We start from the raw sequence: 27,678 nt of genomic DNA on the forward strand, positions 1-27,678 counted from the left end.
AAAATAACAGGAGCAGATGAGGATAACAAGAAAAGGGACCCCTCATGCACTGTTGGGAATGTAACTTGGTGCAGCCACTGCAGAAAGCAGTACTGAGGTTCCTCAAAAAGTTAAAAATAAAAATACTGTATGATCCAGTACTTCACTACTAGATATTTACCCCCCAAAATTAAAACACCATTTTGATAAGATAAATGAACTCCTATGTTTACTGAACCTTTATTTATAATAACCAAGATATTAAAGCAATCTAAGTGTCCATGGAGAGTTAAATTGATAAAAAGATGTGGCATATATACAGTGGAATATTACTCAGAATGGGTGTACAAGAATGAGACCTTGCCATTTGTGACATGGATAGACCTAGAGGGTATTATGCTAAATAAGTCATATAGAAAAATACAAATACCATTTCACTTATATATGGAAGCTAAAAAACAAAATAAATGAACAAACAAAAACAGAAACAGATTTACAAATACAGAGAATAAACTGGTAGTTGCCAAAAGGAATGGAAGTAGGGTATGGGTAAAATAGATGACAGCAATTAAGAGGTACAAACTTACTGTTATAAACAAATAAGCCATGGGGATATAATGTGCAGTCTTTAATACTACCATAACTTGGTATGATGACAGTAACTAGACTTCTTACAGGGATCATTTTATAATACATAAAAATATTAAATAAGTATGATGTACACCTGAATCTAACACAATACCATATGTCAATTATACTTTAATAAAATGATAATAACAACATTATTATTACTCATTCAACAATATTCACTGAGAATCTGTTATGAGCCACTCAATTTGGCAAATCTGTAGGTGTTACGTATACAAAGGGTGAATGGGTGTACAAGCTTCCCCATCCTTTCATAACCTGTAATCTAGTGTAGGAGAATATGGTTACTTGCACCTTACTTTTACCCCCACCCTTCTCCTCAAAGGGATTTAAAAATCATTAAAGGCAAGAACTGGGGTGCCTGAGTGGCTGAGTTGGTTAAGTGTCTGACTCTTGGTATCAACTCAGGTCATGATCTCACAGTCTGAGCTCTAACCCCAGGTCAGCCTCTGCGATAATAGCTCAGAGTCTGCAGCTTGCTTCTGATTCTGTGTCTCCATCTCTCTCTGCCCTTCCCCTGCTCATGTTCTGTCTCTGTTTCTCTCTCTCAAATATAAATAAACATTAAACATTTTTAATAAAAAATAAATTTTAAACTTTTTAAAAATTAATAAAAAGGCAAGAACAGCAACTTTGAATTTTCCATAGTACCATCACAGAATAGTATATACATTTAATAAATTATACTTTGTAGAAAGTTATAACCATTACTCAACAAAAATATCCATGATTTAGTCAAAGAAATGAAGGCTTCTAAAAAAATTAGGAAGCCTAAAAACAAATAATTTCTCTTATGGAAATTTAATATTTTATCACCAAGCTAAGTAATTCTGCTCAGAAAGGTAAATAATTAAATAGTATCTCCCTCAAGAAAGACGAAACAAATGAATTTAGCAAAGAAAGGGGGAAATATATTGTCATTTTTCAAAATCAACATTTTAAAAAATGGTACATTATAGCCTTCTAGATCTGGTAACCTGAGCATTCCCTAAAGCATTGTAAACTTAAAACCCAAGAATATCAAAGAATGGAAAAATCCATTCTCTTCCATAGAACAGAGCTGTAACTGAAGAATAGATTGCCACCATTTTCCCAAACCTCTGGAATCTTGGGGTGGCCAATATGGCTAGTGTGAGTACAAATGACATTTGCCATTTCTAAGTCATACGGTTATATCTATTAGGCAGCTTAGCCTAGGCATATAACAGTATTTATCCATCTGAGAATCCATTTTGATGTTTTTTGATATTCAGGTAGAAAATACAACTTTTTCCCCTAGAGCAAACTGACTAAAATATTATTTCTAAAATTTTATCATTATAGTATCAATTATGATATTTTCTATGAGGAAAAAACAACATTGGAGAATGTATAGACTTCAAATTTATATGTCAGAAAGGAATGTATATTCCATTTTAGAAAGATATATGAATGTAGAGAACATAAAAATAATCAGATTTTTATCTAAGTTAACTTCCACTTAAAGTCTTTGATAAAACAACTTTATAACAATAACCAAACTTAGATCAAAATTCACATAAAACTTTAATTGGCTAGTAAGAAAAATAGAGTCAAAAGTCAAAAAGCATAGTAGTTTCCAAAAAGAGCCTCCATTTACCATAGAAGATTACAGGCAATTTAGCGCATAAGGAACAACTGGGTACAAAATGAATTTAAATATTTTATCACAGTATAGGCCACACTTACACTAAATGCCTTTCTCCTTCATTTCTGAGATGTGTATACTTTGAAAATGATTCTGGGAAGCACTGATTACATGGATTTTTGCAGTGATAATGTACTGATCATATAATTACATATAATTTTATTATATATGTAATTGTATAATTAACTGATTATATGTAAAACATAAGAAAGCACCACTTTTCAAAAGATCAAGTGAAATCATCCTAGTTATTTCTTGATCCTTTCTAAAAATGAAACCATCTGAAAATTTACAAGTTTAAATAATACTGCTAATAATACAATGATAACTGCTAATAATAAAAGGCAAAAATTCAATAAAACACTAATAATTGCTAGTTACCACTATAAAACCATAACACTATCTTAAGAGTTTTAATGCACAAATGACATAGCCTATTAATTTTGAAAACAACAGGCTATAAGCAAATTACAAAAGTGAAGAATAATCTGACCACAGTAGTTTCAAAAATAGTAATGGTTTACATGATGAGTCTGATACTCTTAATAAATATCATTGGGAAAAAATTAAAAATAATTGTAAATATCTACTACCTGAAACAATATATTTTTTAGTATTTTCTGTTATACTAACCTGTTCCATTTCTTGTATTTTAGCATCCTTCACTTGCAGAATTTCTAAAACTTTTCTGTCTTTAGCTTCAGATTTCTGTTTTTCTCTAGAAAGAAAAATAAGGGACAATTTGTTAGTTATAATTGGTAGCTAATCCTTTAAATGTTCACATCCTGAAAATGAGTATCACTTTAAAATATAGAAAATTAAATTATCTGGGGTTGACAGCCCTTTCAGAATTAATCAGAAACCATATGGCAAGTGGCAACAACTTACAAACTGCTGAATACTAAGACAACTTCATACCAAACGAATAGTTTAGTTTCCAGATTTAGATCCACGATTTTAAAAAAATACTTAAAACACACTTAATCCTGATCACAATAACCACTGTATCATCAATTAAAAAAAATAAGTCAATATGTTCTTTTTTTTAATGTTTGTTTATTTTTGAGAGAGAGGGAATGCAAGTGGGGGAGGTACAGAAAGAGGGAGAGGGAGAATTCCAAGCAGGCTCTGCACCAACTGCAGAGAGTCTCATGTGGGGTTCAAACTCACAAGCTGCAAGACCATGACCTGAACCGAAATCAGGGCTTAACCAACTGAGCTACCCAGGTACCCCAAAGTCAATCTATTCTTAACATAAACACTTTATACGCACAATTAAATTAAGAATAAAATATCACATTTTAAGTAAAAGACTCAAAAGAGAACTAGATGTACTAATAACCAACATTTCTAAAAACAGAATAAACATTTATTGGCCATTCATTTACATTTTTAAAAAACTTTAAAAATAGGTCAAATAAATAGAAATTTATACCTAAATCACTCAGGACTGACAAAGTATACAGGAAAGGAAGAAGAAAAGAACCTTCAACTGGGAAATGATGAAATGAAGGGAAGGGTCTTAGAAGGCACAAGGGAATATCAGAATGAAGAGACACCAATCAGAAAAGCACACCACTAGCTGTAAGAAATAAATGCAGATGATATACTAATACACTTAAAAAATTTAAATTAGACTTCCAATAACCTAGCATTGTAAGTCCACACTTTGAGGCAATTCTCTGTTCTCTCTGTTCTCTAAATTGATTATATTAATAGAAAAACATAAAAGAAAAAAATTAAGGAAACACAGCCACATCTCTAAGGATTGCAAACTGAACAGAAATACCATGCTATAAACAAGGATGATGCTGCTGTGTACTGTCCAGATCCAGATTCAGGCTAAGGTAAAGAAGAGTTCAGCTCCTGAAGGTAACTGCAAATGAAAGTGCCCAGCCCAATATACAGAAGCATAGCTAGGCTCATTGTTTGAAACCAGAGACTAGGGTGGGGCCCCCAACTCCTTTCAGGAGTCTGGAAGAAATCTTTCCCCACCCTTGTCTGGAACTAAGGCTTATATGAAAGTTTAGAAAGGTAAAAGTTTATAGATAGCATCCCAATCAGGCACCGAGCCAAAACACTCCACAGCCGAGGTACTAAATTCAACAAATCCTGTGTGTCACTGTTGGCTAAGAGCCCCCATGCTACCAATATAAATAAAGCCTATTTTAGGATAGGGTACGGGTGACAATTTAGTGGCAAACACAAAATTTCTGGAGGAAAAAAAGGCATTAGACAAAGCGGGGTAGTGGAGAAAAAAGTAAGAGAATAATAACATCAACCCTCCTACTCATGGTTTGACCACAAATAAAAAATGCAAAACACAAGAAGAAAACACACACTCTATATACACATACAACACGTGCACATGCTAACTTAATTCAAGAAAGCAATCACTCTGGACAAAATTAAAATAACACAACACGCCAAAAAGACTTTAAGGGGTGCCTGGGTGGCTCAATCATTTAAGCATCCGACTTCTGGTTTTAGCTCAAGTCATGATCTCACAGTTTTGTGAGTCCAGCCCACAAGGCAGCACAGAACCTGCATGGGGTGCTCTCTAGTCCTCCCTCTGCCCCTCCCCCACTCATTCTGTCTGTCTGTCTGTCTCTCTCTCTCTCTCTCAAAAACAAAAAAATAAAAATAAAAGACTTTAAAATAATTAAGGATTTCTTATGATCTAAAAGAATGACTAAAGTTAACAACAATAACATCTTAAAAAATCTACTGAAAACTTTGAAAATAATTATTATAATCACTGAATCAAAACAATTCAAGGGGCTTACCTCAAAACTTGATATAAAAAGAGAATAAGTGAAATGGATGATAACAAAGAGAAATTCATCCAGAACACTGCATAGAGAAATGAGATTAAATAAGACATGTAGGTCTCACTTGAAACTCCCATATGCCTACAGAGTTCCAAAAGTAAATAAAAATGGGATAAAAAAATAAAGCAGTATTTTTAGGAAGTAACTGCCGAAAACGTTTTAAACCTTTTTGTATCTGTTTTTTGTTTTTGTTTTTGTTTTGTTTTGTTTTTGAGAGACAGAGAGAGACGGCACAAGCAGGGGAGGATCAGAGATGAGAGGGAGACACAGAATCTGAAACAGGCCCCAGGCTCTGAGCTGTCGGCACAGAGCCCGACTCGGGGCTCAAACCCAGGAACATGAGATCATGACCTGAGCCGAAGTTGGACGCGTAACCGACTGAGCCACCCAGGCACCCTGCCGAAAATGTTTTAGAATTAAATGGAATCCCCAGATTGAAAAAATTCCTACAAGAATAAATACCTAAAAAACAAACACATACACATCTATACATTAATCCATCATGCATTTAATTATCTACTGAGCACTTACATGCTCAGCCTCATTCTAGGGAATAGAGAATTGCAGTAAACAATATAAACCAAGTGCTGTCTTGATGCTCACAGATACTGAAAACAAATGATATGTAAGTAAAATGATATATAAGTTGGTATACCAACTGGCTATATGTATAAGAACAACAAACTAGGGTAATGCAGAAAGAGGTGCCTCATCTTGGAGAACTGGGAAGTAAAAGGAAGGGTGCTGCTATTTTATATAGAATAGTTTATAAATGACTGTCCTTAAAGATGATATGTGAGCTGAAACTTAAAGGAAGAAATTAAGAGTCATGGAGATTTCAGGAAAGTTTTCCAGGCCTTAGGACCAGTAGCAAAAGCAATGATACTGAGGCAAGAACACAATTAGTATAATAGCCACAGAACAGCAAAATAGTAATATCCATACAAGGGAAGAATGGTGGCTGAGAACAGAATGGTCACTGGGAATAAAGCAATATATCGCCTTTTAAGCCCTATGAACTTTAGATCTGACTCCCAGTAAAATGGGAACACAGAAGATAGTTTTGAGTAGAGAAATAATACAAATTAATATTTCACAAGTATCATAGTGGCTCCAGGGCTGAGGGCAGACTCTAGAAATCAAAAGTAGAAGCAGAAAGAACAGTTAGAAGGCAAATAAAATACCTCAAGTGAGAACTAAAGATGAACTGGACAAGATAGGTAATGGTGGTATTACTGAGAAAGTAATAAAATTCTTGATATTTTGAAGATAGAGCTAACAGGATTTCTTGATCCAATAGATATGAGATTTAAAGGCAGGGAAAAGTCAAGAATGTTTCCAAGGCTTTTGTCTTAATAACTAGAAGGTAGGAGTACACATGATCGGAGATCCTGATGAGGAGAGTTAAGGGACATTAGAATTTTGGATTTGGACAGAGGCACCTGGGTGGTTCAGTCAGTTAAGCCTCTGACTTCAGATCTCAGGTCATGATCTTGCAGTTTGGGGGATCAAGCCCCACGCCAGGCTCTGTGTTGACAGCTCAGAGCCTGGAGCCTCCTTCAGATTCTGTGCCTCCCTTTCTCTCTCTCCCTCTGCCCCTCCCCAGCTCATAGTCAATCTCTCCCTCTCTCTCTCTCTCTCTCTCTCTCAAAAATAGATAAACACTAAAAAAATTTTTTTAAGAATTTTGGGTTTGGACATGTTAAATGTGAGATATTTAATCAACATCTAAGAGGTGGTTGGATAAACAAGTCTGGAATCAAATATTCAAGGCTGAAAATAAAACTAGGCATCATCCAAATATATTTAAAATTCTAAGAGTAAATGAAATTGTCTAAGGAGCGATTTTGGATAGAAAAGTCTGAGAATTAGGTCCTGAGGCACTCCACATTTATAGGATAGTAAGGTGAGGAAAAAGTCAATGATACTACAAAAAATAAACAGTCATGCAAAAGGAGAATGAAGAGAGAAAGCTAAGTGAGTAAGTTATTTCTAGAAGAAATGAATCAACCGTGGCAAATGCTGGAAACATGCTAAAGAAGCCATAGACTGAAAACTAGATTGCTGGGATTTAGCAATTTTGTAGTCACTGATGATTTTGACAAGAGCTGTTTTAGAGGAATGGTGGATATACAAGCCTAATTGGAGTGCGTTCAAGAGAGAAAGAAAAAAATAGAGATAGTAAAAACTACTTCTCAGATGAATTTTGCTGTAAAAAGCAGCAGAGAAATGGAACAGTATTTCAAAAGAAATGTGAGATCAAGAGATTTTTCTTCAAAAGACAGAAGATAAAATTGCACGTGAGTATGTTGACAGGAATGATCCAGGACAGTGAGCTGTATGGATGATGTAGGAAAGAGAAGAGAGAACTGCAGAGTGACATCCTTGGATCCTTAAGGCTTTAGTGTACACAGTTTTTTGAACTTAGACAGCAGTATAAAAGCTTATTCCAAAGAAATAAAAGGAGGAAATATGGGTACAGATTCCGATATGTCACCAGATGTGGTTATGGGAAGGAGTAAAAGCTCTCTTCTAAAAGCTTCTATATATTCAGCAGTGTAGAAAGCAAGGGGATTGCCAAGAGTTTAGCTAAAGCTATTCCATGCCTTGGCATCCATTTGGTTTGGCCAAGCAGCCTGAAGCAAGTTCACATAAATGCCCTAGACAAAAGCTCACAGAGTCACAAGTAAATTAAAGTTCTTGATATGACTTCCCCAACAGCCCCTGTGATCAACAATCTTCCCTGGCCTCCCAACACCTTTCCTTTATGTGTCCCTTACATAAGATCCCCTCACAGAGCTGACGAAAACCAAGCTCTTGATCTGACCAATCCCACATTTGCCTGGAAACCCCAACTACTCTACACACAAACCCTCATAAAGGCATATGCCCCAGGTCCTCTCTGTCTGTCTCCATACTGTGCCTTGACTTCCCCATTTGGCCCCTCAAGGCATGCAGGGTACTTCCTCTAGGACCTGTGAGCAATAAACTTCTCTATTTTAATTTTTCTTATGATCTGTTGTTGAACCATTGCTCACTATCCAGCACCCTGTGCTCCACTTAACATTAATTTAACAAATTCATAACAGGTATCCATCAACTGAAAGTGAGAAGGGGAAACAAAATCTTGTAAGTTGACAAGAGAGTAAGCATCAAATAGTCTTCTGGGAGACTGGGAGAGTAAGTGGGCCAGAAAAAAAAAAATGTAGAATAGTTACTAGTCAGTACTAACAACCACGAAGGTCTGTGGTCATAAATTCACATATGACCAGTCATCATGGCTCAGAATTTTTCTCTAGCCTCTGAATATAGGCACACAGTAGGTAGAAAATTGGAATAAACTACACTTAAAATGTTATAAACATATGTATTATTTTTACTGTTTGTACTTTATTCTGCTTTATTATTTTATTTTCTATTACCAAGTATTGATAGCACATCTAATGCATAACCACAGTCCATTGTCTTCAACTGGGCTCTTGTTGTATTTATTTTTCTATGGGGCGCCTGAGTAGCTCAGTTGGATAAGCAGACGACTTCAGCTCAGGTCATGATCTCACAGTCCATGGGTTCGAGCCCCACATAGGGCTCTGTGCTGATAGCTCAGAGCCTGGAGCCTGCTTCAGATTTTGTGTTTCCCTCTCTCTCTACCCCTCCCCAACTCACTCTCTGTCTCCTTCCCTCAAAATAAAATAAAGACATAAAAAATAATAATATAATGAAATTCAACGTACTTTCATCAATTGAAATGTTTTTTCCCTAATTTTCCTGTGCCGGTCAATATAGCTGTCATTTTATGTTTATTGTTTTTGACTTATAAAACTATTTTATATATTAAAAATATATGTTCTTTGCCACTGTACTGTACACCTGAAACTAATATAACACTATATGTTAACTATACTGGAATCAAAAGCCTAATGAAAAAAAAAAAAGAAAAAAAAATATATACATCCTTTGCCTTTCATTTGTCACAAATATATAACCTCAAATTGTCATTTGAATGTTTAATTTAATATTATAAAATCATGAGTATTGCAAAACAGGACTACATCAATTCAAGGTATATGGCATCAAGGGAAGAATGGCTTTGACAAAGGGAAGGGCTTGATTGAGTTTACTCAAGGACAAAGACCCAGAATGTAACAGCCAAAACATTAATTCCAGTCAGAAACTACCCTTCTAAGTTGCTTTCTGAATATGCTATGAGTCTAATATTAAATTTCCAGGAATTAGTTTAATTTACAGGGATAAAATCAGATCATAGGCCACAAAACTCAAAACAAAAGCATTACTGCAGCTTGGTACCAGAATGATTATCTCCTATTATATACACAGGTATGTACATAAACTCACTCATTCTAACCTGATGGTTCTCATATGGTGAGTCACCGAGAAGTGGGATTAGTATCACCCAAGAACTTACTAGAAATGCACTATCTTCCACCCTTTCCAAGTGCAGAAACAAGGTGCTATGACTGACTGTTTCATATTCATAATTTGAAGTCCTAATCCCCAATGTACTAGTTTTTGTAGGTGGCGCCTTTGGGAAGTCATGAGGATGGAGCCCTCATGAATGGGATTAGGGATCTACATGAAGAAGATGATCTCTCTCCCCATCATGTGAGAATATATCAAGAAGGCAGCCTCCTACAAGAGTGCTCTCACAAGAAGTGGAATCAGCAGTCACCTTGATATTGGACTTCCTAACTTCCAGAAATACAAGAAATAAATGTTTGGCTTTTTAGCCACATAGGCTATGATATTCTGTTATAACAACCTGAACTAAGACACAAAGCCTCAAGTGATGCTGACACACACTAAAATCTAAGAGTCACTGAAATAAAAATAACTAATTAAGCTGAGTAATATAATACTGAAAATACAGGTCATAAATGATATATAAACTTAACATCAAATAAAACCTTCAAAAATATACTTCAATGATGTATTTTAAACCAAAAACCTTCAAAATTGACTATTATGTTACAGCTTTGAAATTGAAAAAACAATCACAATTCAAAATCTATATAGAGATTTGTCCAGCAGCTCCTCCTGGTGGCACATGATCTTTTCATTAACAGAAAAATGTTCCCAAGAGAAAACAGTACTACAATATGTAATATGAATACAATTATTTTTCTTACTTAAAATAATACAAGGTAAAAAAAAATTGTTTCAAATTTAAAACACCACCAGTGTACCTGGTCAATTATAAATATATTCTCTGTATTAATAGACATTAAAATAAGGTTCCTAAAAAAAAAAGGATACTGTCAAGAAGTTGATGATGATCAATGACTGAGACAAACTCTGTTTAGCTAATTAGAACCACTGATGTGCAATAATGATGTGAGCTAAGAATATTTGCAGACTTCTTTAGGATGAAAAATGAAGTGAAGAGATGCTGTCAAATGTGTACAAGTTTAAAGCTCCAATCACTTTTCCCAAGAGTACTACCCATTTAAAGATTTAACATCACTGATACTTAGCCACATGAATTACCACAGTAACTTTTTGCCATTTTTCTAAACTCAAAAATCTGAGAAATTATTCTAAATCATTAGGAAACAAAATTTTATTGTGTTACAGACCATGCCATATATTATACAATATGACAGGATAATATTTTCTGGGTTTGAGCCCATTTTTAATGAGATGTCAAAAATGAAATATTAGAGTCTAAAAGAAACATTTAACTATAAATGAGGCAATGATATTGGTCTAATTTAGAAAACAAAGAAAATAAAAAATTAAAAGTTACTGACACTGATTATTCTTAATTAACAGATAGATAACAATAATGCACAAAATAAACCTAGTTGGAAGAACATTTTCTTTCATTTGAACACAAAATCTATTAAAATGTAGATTTTATACTTATTAATGTTTTCCATTTAAATGCTTTCTCACTTTCTGATAAACATTAAGATTGTAAAACAGGAAGACTGATGGAAGTACAGGAATTATACCATTTTCAAATTATCTATCCTTTTATTCATGAACTGTTTCATAACTATTTTTCTACTTTGAATGTGCATAATAAACTAATAAAATGGTAGCTATGAATAATACAATGAGAAAACTTAAAAAAAGAAAGAAAAAAGAAAAAAAAGAAGTACACAAGTATTTTTTCAAATATGTTTACTCCACAGTAAAAATAGCTATTGAAAACAACTCTAATATTCTTAATAAAAATATATTACTAAATCAACAGAGCCTCAAACCTTTGCATAAAATATTTTAAACATCGAAGTATATTTAAAATATCTATTTTTCTTTAAGATCAGAGCTTAATTTTTTATATAATCCATAATTTCTAACTATTATATTTTATATTTCAACATAAAAATATATTTAGACTATATATGAAAGCCAAAACTTGTGATGGAAGATTCAACCTGACACATGAAAAATGATTGCTCTTCTTTTGCTTATTCAATCAGATAGTTCCAAACTAGAATAAAGAATAGAATTAGACTATAGCATCTTAATCTGAATTTGTAAATTATGGTGTACTGGTGAACTGTGTAAACAAAGAAGCAATAATTTACTAGAATATAACAGCTTAGATTTAATATATTACTAAATAATATATTTGTTTCAAATATCCTTATTCATTCAACATCATTTCTAATACAAAGTTGAAAGTCAAAACCCTTTCTGTTTTATAGTTAACATTTAATGACTATTTGGTTCCTGACTTTCCTGTTTATTCTTTTAACTACATGTACAGATACTTGTGCATATACACTCTCCGCTTATTACCTAAAACATCCGGAAAAGAGTTGGAAAAGATTGTGCATTATATGTCTTTAATAATTGTGCAAATATTTTTCACCCAGAATCTAGAAGTCTTTTACAGTGTTCAAAAATATCAGCACTTCAGAACAGACTGTTTTAACATCTGCACATCACCACGGTTGCCCCCAAGGATTTTTAAATGATGCCTGCCTGTGCTGAATAAAGTGCTAACTTGCACCTTGCATTTCAAACTGTGTCCTGAGCAGCCATCCAGTTGGTACAACACCAGCTGAATTCCCACAGGCCACTGTTCACTCAGGCTTGACTGCAATTATCATGTCAATATTTTCTGCTCCGATATGCAGATATGCACACATGCAAGCTGCATAATACTTCCTTCTCCATGGAATGTTGACTTATGTTCAATGTTCTGGGAATTTTTAATGAAATCAGAAATAAACTTACATCAAATAAAGACTATCACAATTATTTTGCCTTAAAAATGATATTTCTGTGCTACCTTCTGTCATCCATATAAAGGCTAAAATTTTCAAGTAACTATGCTTCAGTAAAATTTCATAATTCTTTAACGTAAAAGTCTTCATAAAGGTTAAAAGACTATTTGACAAGCTTCTTGCAAATGTGTTTTTTCATACTTATTGTTCATTCTTTCACCTTAAACAGTACAGTGGTCCCAACTAAACACCTTCCTATTAGTAGCTTTGACTATCTTCCCATCCATCCATATCTCAGCCCAGGCATTCATGGCTGTTGCACCAGGAAAATATATTTCTGCCCTGTGTGGAGCTGCCTAGCAGCACTGCTGCCAGCTGGAAGAATTCTGGCAGCTACACTTCTGGGGTCTCCAGCCAGCCATGCTGCTTCCATGCTCCAAAATGCAACCCTTTTGCAGGCTGTGTCTGCTTAATACACATGGGACAGTGTACAACCATATAGCAGCTGTGCAGCCCATGTGTCTAAGGGGGGAATGGAGCAGGAGGGAGGTGTTCCCAGTGGTGAGGGTACATAAGCTTATAACAACAGCCTGATTATTAAGCATCTAAACTTCAACTGTAAACATAATCTCCTATCCTCTATGAGGCTAAATCTTTTATACACGTTATTTCAAGAATATGGTGTGCATATCTTGAATAAACATGCAAAAAATACTAAATATCATCTTACCTTTTTTATTCCTTTAATGGTTCTCATTTTCCAGGACTGAGTTTTCATTTGTGGACTAGAGAGAGAGAGAGAGAGACACGGAGAGAGAGACAGAGAGAGAGAGACAAGATAGAGACAGTGAAAACGGGAGAATGGGTAAAGGAAAAAAGTATCAAGAAGCCCATAAAAGAGGAAAAATAAATGTTAAAAAGAAAGCAAAACATGTCTCTAAGATTTATACAAAGATTAAGTGTTAGAAGTAAAAAAGAAAAAGGAAAATAAAGCAATGTCTGTGGAGGTTCCATTTGAAAATGTTATATATGAAAAAGTAAAAAATACTACAATTGATAAACTATGAAAATCTTCAATTTGAAACATGTATTTCTGAATTTGAATATTCAAATTCAAGTAAAAAACACATTTTTTAAGGATAAGCAAATTGCAAATAAGCTTTAATATTAAGAACAATAATAACATCAAAAGGTTGCAAGTTATTCTTGGAAGCCTTTTATTTACAAAACACTAATTGACTTTTCTCATGACTATAAAAACAAACTGAAAAGGAATGTAAACTACAACATGAGATGATGATGAAGATGATGATCATGATCATGATGATATACTTACAATGTGCAAGGTACTATTATAATTAATACATGTGCTCAAAACAATTAATACATTAACTCAAAACAATTGTATTCTTATTTTAATTTTACAGAAGAGAAAACTAAGGCATATAAAAGTGAATATTTTGCCTCCAATCACACAACAAACCACATGGTAGAGCTAAGATTCTACACCATGTAGCCCTGTCTCCATAGTCATGTTCTTAACCACTAATCGTTAAAAATAACTACAGCTCAATATTAAGCAAGTTCCAGCAAAACATGTACAAATTTTTCCCTAACATCTTTAGAACTGTTAAATATTGGATTTTGTATTTTTCCATCCAGAAAGATATAACAATATTCGCCTTTATAGCTTAGATTCTCTTCTAGAATGTCAGCATTACCTGTCAAGTGGTTTCAAAATGTAGATAACCTCAATCTCATCGTTAACCTGAACAAATAACAATCTCACAGAGTTCATAGGTGAATGATAGCTCACAAATCTCTTTAAACAACTAGATCTACAATTCAGTGAAAGAAATATTAAGTCTTTGCTCAATAACTCCTCAATCATTAAAATTAAATATGGCATTCCTGACATGTCCCCTGATCAAAATTTTGACTACTGAGAAGAACTGTTTAGGGATCAATGTCACTTTTGGGTACTGATTACTGGACAAGCTTGTAACTAAATGCTTCTCTAATTCTTCAACAAACTCTTTTTAAAATCCTTTTAACAGATGTGGCAACTGAGACTTTGAGAGAGAGTTTCAATAAGAAAGACACAGAGATATTTGTCATTTCAACTCTGGTCCATGTGACGTCCAAGTCTGTGTTCCCAACTATCTATGTTTGTGCTCTGCCCCTCCCAAATACCTATGTTGAAATCTAATCCCCAAAGTGTTTGTGTCTGGAGGTAGGGAATCAAGGGGAATTGGGAGGTAGGGACTTAGCGCCCTGAAAAGGCAATTAAGACACCAGAAGATGCTGTTTCTACCACATGACAATACAAGAAGTTGGTAGTCTGCAGCAGCTCTCACCAGAACCTGGCCATGCTGCCGCCCTGATCTCATGCTTCTTGCCTCCAGAACAGTAAGAAATAGAGGGGTGGAACTGCCCCAGTACATGGTATTGTGTTATAGCAGCCTGAGCTGAGTCTCTCTTTACCAACTGTCAGTTTTTAAATTCCTAATTTTAAAATTTAGTCTTAAATACATCTCCAGAAATTCTAATTTTATATAAATCTGAAAGAGATTCTCACGAGTAAGAAATAATATTTTTTTTTTTTAGAGAGAGAAAGAGTGAGAATGGAGAAAGGGCAGAGATAGAGGGAGACACAAAATCCGAAGCAGGCTCCAAACTCTGAGCTGTCAGCACAAAGCCCTACACAGGGCTTAAACTCACAGACCATGAGATCAGATCCGAGCCGAAGTCAGATGCTCAACTGACTGAGCCTCCCAGGTGCCCCAAGAAATAATACTTTAATCATGAAAAAATGTCATCTTTTAATTTAACAAACACTATACACCCAACAAACAATATGTTGAGATGGAATAAATACAGGGAAGAGCACCTGTTTATTAAATGAGGGGAGATCAAGGAAGACATCTCTTACTTACAGTTTTTACCACAACCACCTTCATGAGAAGCACATTATATTTTCTTTCCCCTGACCCTCTCTCCTCTCACAGTATAAGTAGAATATTAAGCACATATTAGGCATTCAAAAAATAATTCTGAATTAAATTAAAAGGATTTATTAAGTACCATCAGGTATGCAAATTACACCACAATCTATACAAACTTAGAACTTAAAAATTCATGGAAACATATGGAATTTTCGAGAAGACTTAAAACAATAAATAACTGAACTGTATTTTTTACAGAGATGGGAGTATATCAAAAAAGGAAGAAACAATAGTATTCATTAGAAGTAAAATGAATGTCATATTGCTGATCAGCTATACCAAATATCTTTCATTTCCAGCAATATTATAGATCAAAATTATGCTTAATTATGGTTATGCTCTCCCCCAAATCATTAGTATGACCTCTCAAACAGATCTAGCGTCCACTAACTTCTTGCTAAAATCCAATTCCTTGAACTCATCATGAAACATATCCCAATTCTAATCTTGAATTCATCATGACATAAATGGAATAAAATGCCACTAAGTAATACATTTATTTTATTTCTTAAGGTCTTAAAGCATTATTCTTGGCTTCTTATCTCTAATCTAATCTACTAATAAATGATCTTAATAAGTGTAGGACCATAAAAAAATTTAGATCACAGTCACTTGTTTTCTTCTTTCTTTCTTTGTTAACATTCAGGTGAGAGACTAATTCTCCATTTGGGTAGTAATTAAAAACAGGGAACCATACATACTGCCACACATTAGTTCTGTGCATTTGGGCAAATTATTTAACCTCTCTGTAGTTCATTTCCTTCATCTGGATAAAAAGAATAATGTTAAGACCCATCTCATAGGACTATTTTAAGAATTTAGTCAATACGCTGAAAGCACAAAAAACCACATATGGCCCATAGTAAACACTTGATAGATGTAAGCTATTATCACTATGATTGTTTTATGATGTATTAAACTAAGGGGACATGGAATTGCAAATAGGTCCTTATCATAATATTATACAAATATATTTTCCATATAGTTCAGAATTAACTTCCTTACAATATACATCATTTTGAGAAATTTATTTATTTAACATTCTTTACACTCATCACAGGCCACAAATCCATAACCCTGAGATCAAGTCACACGCTCTTCTGACTGAGCCAGACAGGTGTCCCAAAATATATTATTTTAAAAAATCATTCTGAGTCACAGTACTGTCACAATACGGCTTAGAACTGTATGCACATATCCTAAAGCAATAATCACCCTAAAGGAATATCCTAAAGGAATAATCAGGAATATCCTAAATCCATTACAATATAATAATTGATACTATGAAAAATAATAACAGCACAGATAATTTTGACTATTTTCAGTTTTAATTCTTTTCCCTTATTTATCCCAATTATAAAATTCATCTTTTTCTTTTGTTAATTAACTACACCTTGTATAGTAATAAAGTACTGCATTTTTCTCCCATTTAATATCATATTTTAGTATTTTATTCATTATTTCTTTGTATTACGCATTATTTATAAACATAGTCACAAAACCAATTTATTCAATAATTTTTCTATGAAATCTCTGCAGTAGACACTTTTCCTTCAAGAAAAATGTCTAATATATTATACTTTTATTTCACTATTACACAGTTTCCTAATAAACCTTGCTAGTCAAAAATTATCAAAAAGGATTCTCTGTCTCGCCATAAAAAAATTAGAACACTAATCATGCCAAAATTCCATATAAAATAGTAATAAACATTAGAAGAGAATGAGCTAATTCTATTACCCAGATTGTGTACCAAGGCTCCCAGGGGTGCTGTAACAAACATACAGGGCATTGTGGGGTATTGTGAATGTCTCAGGGAATCACAGCAATACTTCATATCTATTGGACACCATACAGAATACTAGCTAGAAGTTCAGAGCTTCAATATTAGATTGTACAACATTTCTTTCATGACATCATATCTTTATGATGAGTTTTTGACCACTGTTATGATAAAAATCAAGCTGAGAGCAAAAAGCAATGTGAAATAAAAAAATAAGGGTAGCAGTGTCCAAAATGATTACAAAGCTGGAGAAACTGTCCAGTACCCAAAAGTCTCACATCCTATAGCAAATGATTATGTTAAAGAATAAAATATAACTTTTTCACTTTAATTTGTACGTATATATATTTTTTAATGTTTTATTTATTTTTGGTAGAGAGAGAGAGACAGCATGAGCAAGGGAGGGTCAGAGAGAGAGGGAGACAGAATTTGAAGACAGGCTCCAGGCTCTGAGCTGTCAGCACAGAACCCGATGCAGCGCTCAAACCCATGAACTGCAAGATCATGACCTGAGTTGAAGCCAAACGCTCAACCAACTGAGCCACCCAGGCACCCCATAATTTCTATGTATATTTTAATAGCTGTTATAATGTCAGGAGATAAATACTTAATCCTAATGAAACTCTTATGTATCTCTAACTTGAAGTGCCATAAAAATATTACTGATATGCAAAGGTACTATGAACTGAGAATACTAGGGAACTTATGAGTTAAACTTTAAAGAAAACAGATCCATTATTCAAATGACCAAATATTATAATTCATGAATAATTATTAATTACAACACTTCGAGTAACAGAGATCTTTTCTAAAAAGTCTCACAACTCCCTGGTAGTAGTTCTTAATTGCCACCATTACAATTCTACTCAGTCTCACTCGACTTAATCTCAGTTCATTTCAGCAGGCTCCTACATTCCTCTTCAAGTCTAAAACCAAAGGAGTATAAGAATATACAATTCAGCTAATGACAAGTAAGTTATATACCCTCAAGGTTAAATACAGATATTCTGGCACAACCTTTTAACCACTAAGAAGTTTCAGGTACAAACATCTTTATGTATATCAATCAGCTTCATTATAGAAACTGTACCTGATACTCTGAATATAATAACAATAGACTTTGTTAAATTTTTTATACCTGGTACTTTAGTGAAAAATTCAACTTGCCATATGAATAAAATTAAACCCACCAGACAAAAAAATTCCTTTGTTGGCATAATTTCAATTTAACATTGTTACTATACGTTCATACTGATTTATATGTTTTAAATTGTCTGACAGTTCTGGGTCATTTCCCAGCATAAAAAGCCAAATTAACTTCTTCTTCGAGCCATAGAGAAGGAACGGGCACCAGATATGCCCTTCTACTTTAAACAACTTGAAATCTACACAAAATATACAAAATATTTTTAGATACTAGACACAAGTAGCAAAGGACTATGATCCCTGAAGAGAAACTAATGAGGCAAGCTGTATAATTACTTTAGATTCTTATCAAAAGGCAGTTTCCAAGCTACAGTAAAGGAAGGGGAAACCCAAACAGAGCTCAGTCTCATTAAGTGGAGCAGACACAGACAGGAGTTCAGGAAATCCAAGGTGGATAGAGTTTGAAAAGCAAAGTAATAGAGAATGGAGCTGCACATAGAGTACCAGAAGGCTGGTCTTTGAGTATTGATCTGTCCATAACTGAGAAGAAACTACTTCATCCATGCAAAGGAGGGAACCATTGGAAAGCAACAGAATGGAAAATTTCCAAAGGTCACAAAGGGCTGAAAATAGTTCATGCTCCCATCAGTCAGAATGAAAAGACCTTATAATATATACAGAGCATTACAGAGTCTCCAAAAGGGTCAGGCCTTAATGAGAATAAATTCACCCTAGCTAGGAAGAAAGGTTACCCTGGATCTATACTAACAAACTCTCAAAAACATCAGACTGACCCACAAGTAACTTAACTTATGCAAGAACAAAATCCAATATTCTTTAAGAAATACAATAATCAAATACTGAACATAAATTACAATGTCAAGAATCTAGTAAAAAATTACCAGGCATGGGAATGTAAACTGGTGCAGCCACTATGAAAACCAGTATGGAAGTTCCTCAGCAAATTAAAAATATAGTAATTTGTATTTTTACCCTGCCCCTTCCCTACAAAATACACTACACTGGGTATTTACCCAAAGAATTCAAAAGCATATATGTACCCCCTATATTTACCGCAGCATTATTCACAATAGCCAAATTATGGAAGCAGCCCAAGTGTCTATCGATAGATGAATGAATAAATTGGATAAGGTTTTATATATATATACAATGGAATATTATTCAATCATTAAAAAAGAATGAAATCTTGCCATGTGCAACAACATGGATGGAACTAGACAATATAATGCTAAGCAAAAGAAGTCATAGAAAAACAAATTCCATATGACTTCACTTGTATGTGGAACTTTGGAAACAAAACAAATAAACAAAGCAAAAAGAGAAGAGAGACAAATAAAAAACACAGACTCTAATTACAAACAAATAGATGATCACCAGAGGGGAGGTGGGTGAGGGGATGGGTAAAATAGGTGAAGGGGGATTAAGAATACACTTATCAGAGTGCCTGGGTAGCTCATTAAGCATCCGACTTCCATTCAGGTCATGATCTCACAGTTCGTGAATTTAAGCCCCAATTGGGCTCTGTGCTGACAGCTCGGAGTCTGGAACCTGATAAGATTCTATGTCTCCCTCTCTCTCCGCCCCTCCCCTACTCATCATCCTTCTCTCTCTCCCTCTCTCAAAAATAAGTAAAAATTTTAAAAAATTTAAGAATACACTTATCATGATGAGCACTGAATAATGTGTGGAATTGTTGAGTGACTATATTGTAAGCCTGAAACTAATATAACATTGTATGTTAACTATACTGAAATTAATTTTTTTAATTGCCAGGCATGTAAAAAAGTAGAAACATCATCCAAAAGGTGGCAAAATATCAAATATTCAGATAATGGAATTAGGGAACTCAAGGACCATAACATGTTTTTATAAATATTAAAAATATACTGAAGACTTTAAAGGAAAACATTAGGGGCACCTGGATTGCTCAGTCAGTTAAGCGTCCAGCTTCGGCTCAGGTCATGATCTTGTGGTTCTTGAGTTTGAGCCCTGTGTCGGGTTCTGTGCTGACAGCTAGCTCAGAGCCTGGGGACTGCTTCAGATTCTGTATCTCCCTCTCTCTCTGATCCTCCCCTGCTTGCGCTATCTCTCAAAAATAAATTTAAAAAAATTTTAAAAACTTAAATAAAGGAAAAATTAATATAATGGGGATAAATGGAAGATTAAAAAACAGTAAAAAAACTTCTAGGTGTGAAAAATATAATATCTGAAGTGAAAAATACACCAGAAGAGATTAATAGCAGATTGGAAACTTCATATGAAAACATCATAAAATTTGAAATCAAAATAGAAGTCATTCAAAGCAGAGTTGAAGAATGTTCATTGCTAAGATCCTTTGGCTGAACTACTAAGACTTATTTAGGAGTATGATAGTATTTTCCAAACAATACCATTTAAATGATATTGTGTTCACCTAAATAATTAATAATTCTTGGCAGTGAAAAATCATTTAAAAGAAATCTCAAAGAAATAAATATCATGGGCTTTTCTAAAGACTATAAACACATTCAATGTACACACACAAGTAATCATTTTCAAAAACTAATCAACTTTGTTTTAACTTCATTATGAAAAAATCAGCTCCATAATACATTTCCTCATGGTAACACAGAATTAATCTATAGAATTTCTCATAAAAACACAAATAAGAAATCTACACATGTGACAGTTGTCTTTTCCTTTCTTACAGCCACAAATGGGATTTCGGTATTTTAAAGACATAATTTTTCAAAACTCCTTTTAAAAATCTACCAAATTCGTTATATAAAAGTGACATTAGGTGATATCAGCTAGATGGTGGAATAGGAGATTTTAGCCCTCATCCACCAATAGAAACACAGACTTTGACAACCACCCAAGGATGAGAATATCTTTACAGAGACCAGGAATACATCAGAGAGGTCCCAGGACCCCGCTGTAGCCAAAAATACCTGAGAATCAACACAGTGATTGAGGGTATAACAGTTTCACTTTACCAAAGTCACTCTTCCCACAAGGTGGCACAGCTTTGTGCCAAAGAGACCTCCTCAGTTATAATTTCTCCCAGGGGAGAAAATAGAGCATAATGAGTATCAAGGCAATGGGATACTGCCTAAGAAGCCCATTTCTCTCTCATCTACCCAAAACATTGAGGGGATCACCATAGTTAAATAGTTTGAGGGCAAGTGGAGGAGGAAAAATTGGTGAGGGCTCATAATAATGAGAGTTATTAACAATAAAGATCCATGACTTTGACAAATGACTTCACAGACTCTATAAAGAAGCCCACATATGAACCGTGTAGGGGGCATCACAAAGAGAACCCCTCAACCTGCCCACAGGTACCTCCAGAACTCTGTGTGGCCCTCTAATTCCACAGCCAGCACTCTGTAAGTACCTGAATAGATGTCAACAAGCCTCTGTAGGTTGTGCAAGGAGCACACACACTCAGCCAGCAAAATTCTGCTGGACTTAGAGAAAGCATATCATCTTGAGCACTTCAGGACATGGATCTAGGGAAAATAAAAAAAGGCTCTCAACATCTGCGCTGGCTATGCAGAATCAAAAGAAGACATATAATTTTAACAATTACCCGCAAGGTAGAACAAGAGGAATGCAGTGGGCATATCCATAGAAAAGGTCTAAGAAACTCCCCGAATCCCTAACCAGGCTGACTAGGGAAGATCTTTTTCTCCCAAAGCCTGTCAATCAAGACTGAAGGAGGTGACTGCTCCTTCAGATATGAATGCAAGACTTCAAGGAACATGAAAATGAAGGAAACATGGCAAAACTAAAGGGATAATAATTTTTAAGTAACCAAATACATGGAAATAATCAATTAACTGCCTGTTAAGACTTTCAAAATAAATGTTTTAAAAAGCTGAATGAGCTATAAGAAAACACACATAGACAACTAAATAAAATTAAGAAAATTATTATACATGAAAAAAATGAAAACTTCAACAAAAGAGACATAATTCATTAAAAAAGAACCAAAGAGAAATTCTGGAGCTGAAGTATACAAAGAAAAAAATGAAATATGTAAGATCAAGAGTAGATGTAATCAAGCATAAAAAAGAATTTGTGAAATAGAAGATAAATCATTTCAACTATCCAGTTGGGAGAGATAATAAATGAAGAAAGCATACAGAATATATGAGATGCCATTTTAAATAATCATTGTATGCACTATAGAAGTCAAAGGAGAAACATGAAAAAGGGTTAGAAAGTTTATTTAAAGATACAATGGGTAAAAACTTCCCATATCATAGGAGAGATATGGACATCTAATTCATGAAACTGTAAGATCTGCAGCCAAAATCACACAAAAATACATTAACAAATCCTCAAAAATCAGAGACAAATATAGAATTTTGAAAAACCAAAAAAAGAGCAATTCCTAACACACAAAAAAAACCCACTGTAAGATGCTCAGTGGATTTTCCAGAAGAAATCTTGCAGACTAAGAGAGTGAGATGCTATATTCAAAGTCCTGAAGGAAAAAAACCACCAACCAAGAATATTATACCCCGCAAAGCTGTCCTTCAGAAATGAAGGAGAGACAAAGATCTTTCCGGAAATACAAAAAATACAAAAACTGAGGAAATTCATCACCACTAGATCTGCCTTATAAGAAATACTAAAGGGAACCACTTTAAATTGAAAAAAAAAATGAACATGAACAAGAAAACACATGAAATTATAAAACCTACTGGTCAAAGTAAGATCATAGTCAAATTCAGAGTACTATAATACTGGTGTTGTACAATCACTTTGAATTGTAGTGTACAATTTAAAAGACAAAAGTATTAAAAATAAATATAAATATGATAATTGGTTGATGGATACAAAATATAAAAAGATACAAAGGATAACCTGAGTAGGCTATTGTAAGAGTAGGGGAAATAAAAGAGTAAAAGTTTTGTATGAGACTGAAGTTAGGTTGTGATCAGCTTACATGGACTATTATAACTAATTACATGTTGCTAACCACAAAGAAAAACGTGCAGTAGATACACAAAAGACATAGAAGAAAAAAAATCACTTACAGAAAATCACAAAGGAAGACAATAAAGAGAGAAACAAAAAACACCCAGAAAAAAAATTGAGATGAAAAAGTAAGACCTTACCCATCAATAATTATTTTAAATATAAACAAATTGATTTCTACAAAGAAAGACAGAGAATCCAAATGGGTTTTTTTTTAATGTTTTTATTTACTTTTGAGACAGAGAGATGGTGTGAGCAGGAGATGATCAGAGAGAGAGAGAGACACACACAGAATCCAAAGAAAGGCTCAAGGCTCTGAGCTAACTGTCAGCACAGAGCACGGCGTGGGGCTCAAACCCACAAACTGCAAGATCATGACATGAGCCAAAGTTGGATGCTCAACCGACTGAGCCACCCAGGCATCCCTCCAAATGGTTTAAATAGCAAGATTCAACAGTATGCTACCACAAAGAGTCTCAATTTACCTTAAAGGTGAAAACATATAGGCTGAAAGAGAAGAGACAGAAAAAAAGATATTCTATGCAAATAGTAACCAAGAGAACAGGAGTAACTTTATATATATCACGCAAAATAGACTTTAAGCAAAAACTGTCACCAGAGATAAAATAAGGTCATTATATAATGATAAAGGGTTCAATTCACCAAGGAGATACAACAATTGTAAATACAAAGGCACTCAATACTGGAATACCTAAATATATAAAGCAATTATTAACAGAACTGAAGTGAAAAATAGACAGTAATACAGTAACAAGAGGTGATTTCAATAACTGAATTTCAACAATGAATAAAACATCCAAAAAGAAAATCAATAAGGATTGACAGTGGACTTCCAAAACACCAAATAGTTATTCACATGGTCACTGTTAGGACCAAGAAGATCTAACTAAAGGACATATACACAACATCTCACTCAAGGTTAGCAAAATATAAAATCTTCCTAAGCTAATACAAAACATTTTCCAGAATAGATCATATATGTTACACTATAAAACAAGTTTTAGCAAATTTAAGAACACTGAAATCATACTAAGTATCTCTTTCGACTACAGTGACATGAAACTAAAAATCAGTAACAGGAGGAAACTGGGAAATTCACAAATATGAGAAAATTTACACACCCTCCTAAACAATGAATGGGTTAAAAAAGAAATCAAAGGTAAATACAATACTTTGAGACAAATGAAAAGTCATCACCAAATACTAAAACTTTGGGGAAGCAACAAGAGCAGTTCTGAAAGGGAAGTAGATGGCAGTAAGTACCTACCTTAAGACAAAAAATCTCAAATAATATAACTTTACACCTCAAGGCACTTGAAAAAGAACTTAAGCTGAAAGGTAGAAGAAGGAAGGAAATAAAGATTAAAGCAAAAATATATGAAACAAATGAAACAGAGACTCTAGAAAAATCAAGGAAAATTAAGAATTGATTTACTGAAAAGATAACAAAATGGACAAACTTTCAGAAATATTAACAAAAAAGACAAATGAAATTATAAATGCAACAGGACATATTACAAGAGATGGAACAAATATATGAAGGATAGTAAGAGACTACTATGAAAAATTAAATGCTAAAAAAAAATGGATAACCTGGAAGAAATGGATAAATTCCAGGAAAAAGACAACCTAAGATTGAATCATGAAAAAATAGTAAATGTGAAAAAACCTATAATGAGTAAGGAGATTCAACTGAATCAAAAACCTCCCAATGAAGAAGGGTGCCTGAGTGGTTAAGCGTCCAACTCTTCATCTCGTTTCAAGTCATGATCTCTGGGTTGATGAGTTTGAGCCCCATATTGGGCTCTGTGCTGATGGGATTGTCTCTCCTTCTCTCTGCCCTTCACCTCCTTATGCTTTCTCACTCTCAAAATAAATAAATTTAAAAAACATCATCTCGATAAATGCAGAAAAGATTTAGACAAACTAAAATCCTTTCATGATAAAAAAAGAAAAAAACACTCAACAATTGGGTATAGAAGGGATATACCTCAACATAATAAGGACAGATATGATGAACCCACAGCTAAGATAATATTCAGCAATTAAAGATTGAAAACTTTCATGACCAGTAACAAGAAAGGGTGCCCACTCTCACTACTCCTATTAATCATAGTACTGGAGAGCCTAGTCAGAACTATCAGGCAAGAAAAGATACAAAAGGCATCCAAATTGGAATAAAAGAAGTAACACTGCCTTTATTTTCAGATGTTATAATCTTAGATGCAAAAAATCCAAAGACTCCACCAAAAAAACTGGTAGAATTAATCAATGAATTCAATACAGTTGCAGGACACAAAATCAACATACAAATATCAGTCATTTTTCTATACACTGACAATGAAACAACTTAAAACAATATAAAATAATCCTCTTTACAATACACCAAAACCAGTAAAATGTTTTGGAATGAATTTAAACTAGAAAGTGAAAGATCTGTACAGTGAAAACTACCTGAATTTCATCAAAGAAACTAAAGAAGACAAACAAATGGAAAGATAGCCCATGTTCATGGACGAGAATAATTAATATTGCTAAAATGTCGATACTACCGAAAGTCATCTATAGATTTAAAATAATCTGTATCAAAATTCTAAAGTCATTTTTCACAGAAATAGAAAAAAAAAACTTCAAGTTGTATGGAACCACAAAACACCTGCATTGACAAATCAATCCCAAGAAACAAAAAGACAGGAAACATCACACTTCCTAATTTCAAACCATATTACAAAGCTATAGTAATCAAAATAATAAGGAACTCGTATAAAAATAAACACAACCAATGGAACATAACCAAGGGCCCAGAAATAAAACTAAGTATATACAGCCAACTAACATTTTAAGGAGCCAAGAATATTCAATGGAGAAAGAAATGTATCTTTAATAAATGGTTTGACAAAACCGGATAACAACAAGCAGAATGAATTTAGACCCCAACCTTATACCACCTACAAAAATGAACTTGGAATAGGTTAAAGATTTAAAGAACTAAAACTGTAAAATTCCTAAAAGAAAATGGAGAAGAAACTCTTTGACACTGACCTTGGCAACAATTTTTGGATATGACATCAAAAGCATAAACAATAAACCAAAAATCAAAAAGTAGAACTACATCAAACTAGACGCTTATGCATAGCAGAAGAAACAATCAACAAAATGAAAAAGTAACCTAAAAAATGAGAGAATATTTACAAATCATATATCCAAACTATAAGAAACTCATACAACCCAATCTAATTAAAAAGTAGGAAAAAAAGCACAAATAGATATTTTCCCAAAGACAACATCAAATGGCCAATATATAGGCGCTCAAATAATTAATCATTGGGGAAATGCAAATCAAAATCACAGTAAGATGTCACCTCACACTTATGAGAAGGTCATCATCAAAAAGAAAAGAGATTAACAACCACTGGTGAGGATATGAAGAAAAGAGAATCCCTGTGTTATCTCTGGTGGGAATGTAAATTGGTACAATCACTGTGGAAAATAGTACAGAGGTTGAAATAGAACCATCATGTGGAATTTTTAAATTCAAGAGTGTAGGAAACATGGCAGAGCTCATGCTCCCTTGTCTCACAACTCACTGAGGAAACAACTATATGCACTGCAACTAACTAAAAACAACCTGCAGACTGGCATAAGAGATCTTCCATAGCTAGTCATAGAGAAAATGCCACACTGAAAAGGTAGGAGGGGCACAGATACAGTCAGGAACCCTAGCATGACTAATCATAAATATTAAGTACATCACAAGCATGAAGGAATGAGGGCCTCAATACCTACACCTGGCACTCCCAGCCCTAGGGACCTACAATGGGAAGATGAGTCCCCACTATGTCCAGCTTTGAAAATCAGTGGGGCTTAACTCTACGAGCTTTAAAAATCAGCAGGGCTTAATTCTGGGAGAGCTGGAAAGCTATATGAAACCATGGCTCCACTATTAAAGAGCCAACACCCTAAATAACTCGCCTGACACAGCACAGATGCAGCAATTTGAAAAGCACCAGGGGTGTAATAAAGGAGATTTAGTGACTAATTTTAGGAGGTGTGCTAGAAGGGTAAGAATCTATAGGAAATTTCTTCAGGAACAAAGTGCTGGCAGGTGCCATTTTTCTTGCCCTCTCCCAGTGGAAATAGCTGGACCCTTGTAGGAGCCAATTCTATCACACTCCACCTACCTTGTTAGCAGCCTGTGCCCTGCCCTGAAGTTCCCCTGCAGATATGCACCACCCAACCTGCCTGCCTCAGCAAGCATCCCTGCAAAGTGACTCCTGCCCTGCCAGACTCAGCCAGACCAGAATCAGAGCCCCTACAGAGCAACTCCTACCCCAAGGAAGGGAGTATATAAATCTATACACCAGTGCACCAACAGTTTCTCCAACTGGACCCCTAAGCTAGCAATACAGAG

At 34.3% G+C, this 27,678-nt stretch overlaps 1 protein-coding gene across 1 annotated transcript in view; it reads right to left on the minus strand.

The window, feature by feature from the left end:
* CNTLN (centlein) overlaps nt 1-27,678 on the minus strand; it is a 291,923-nt gene that overhangs the window by 205,452 nt on the left and 58,793 nt on the right. Inside the window, exon 3 of the mRNA XM_029920696.1 lies at nt 2,927-3,011. Within this exon, the coding sequence (XP_029776556.1) occupies nt 2,927-3,011 (85 nt within the window). The remainder of the gene's footprint in view (nt 1-2,926; nt 3,012-27,678) is intronic.

The sequence above is a fragment of the Suricata suricatta genome, chromosome 13, assembly GCF_006229205.1.
Source record: "Suricata suricatta isolate VVHF042 chromosome 13, meerkat_22Aug2017_6uvM2_HiC, whole genome shotgun sequence".
In the NCBI taxonomy this organism is placed as follows: Eukaryota; Metazoa; Chordata; class Mammalia; order Carnivora; family Herpestidae; genus Suricata; species Suricata suricatta.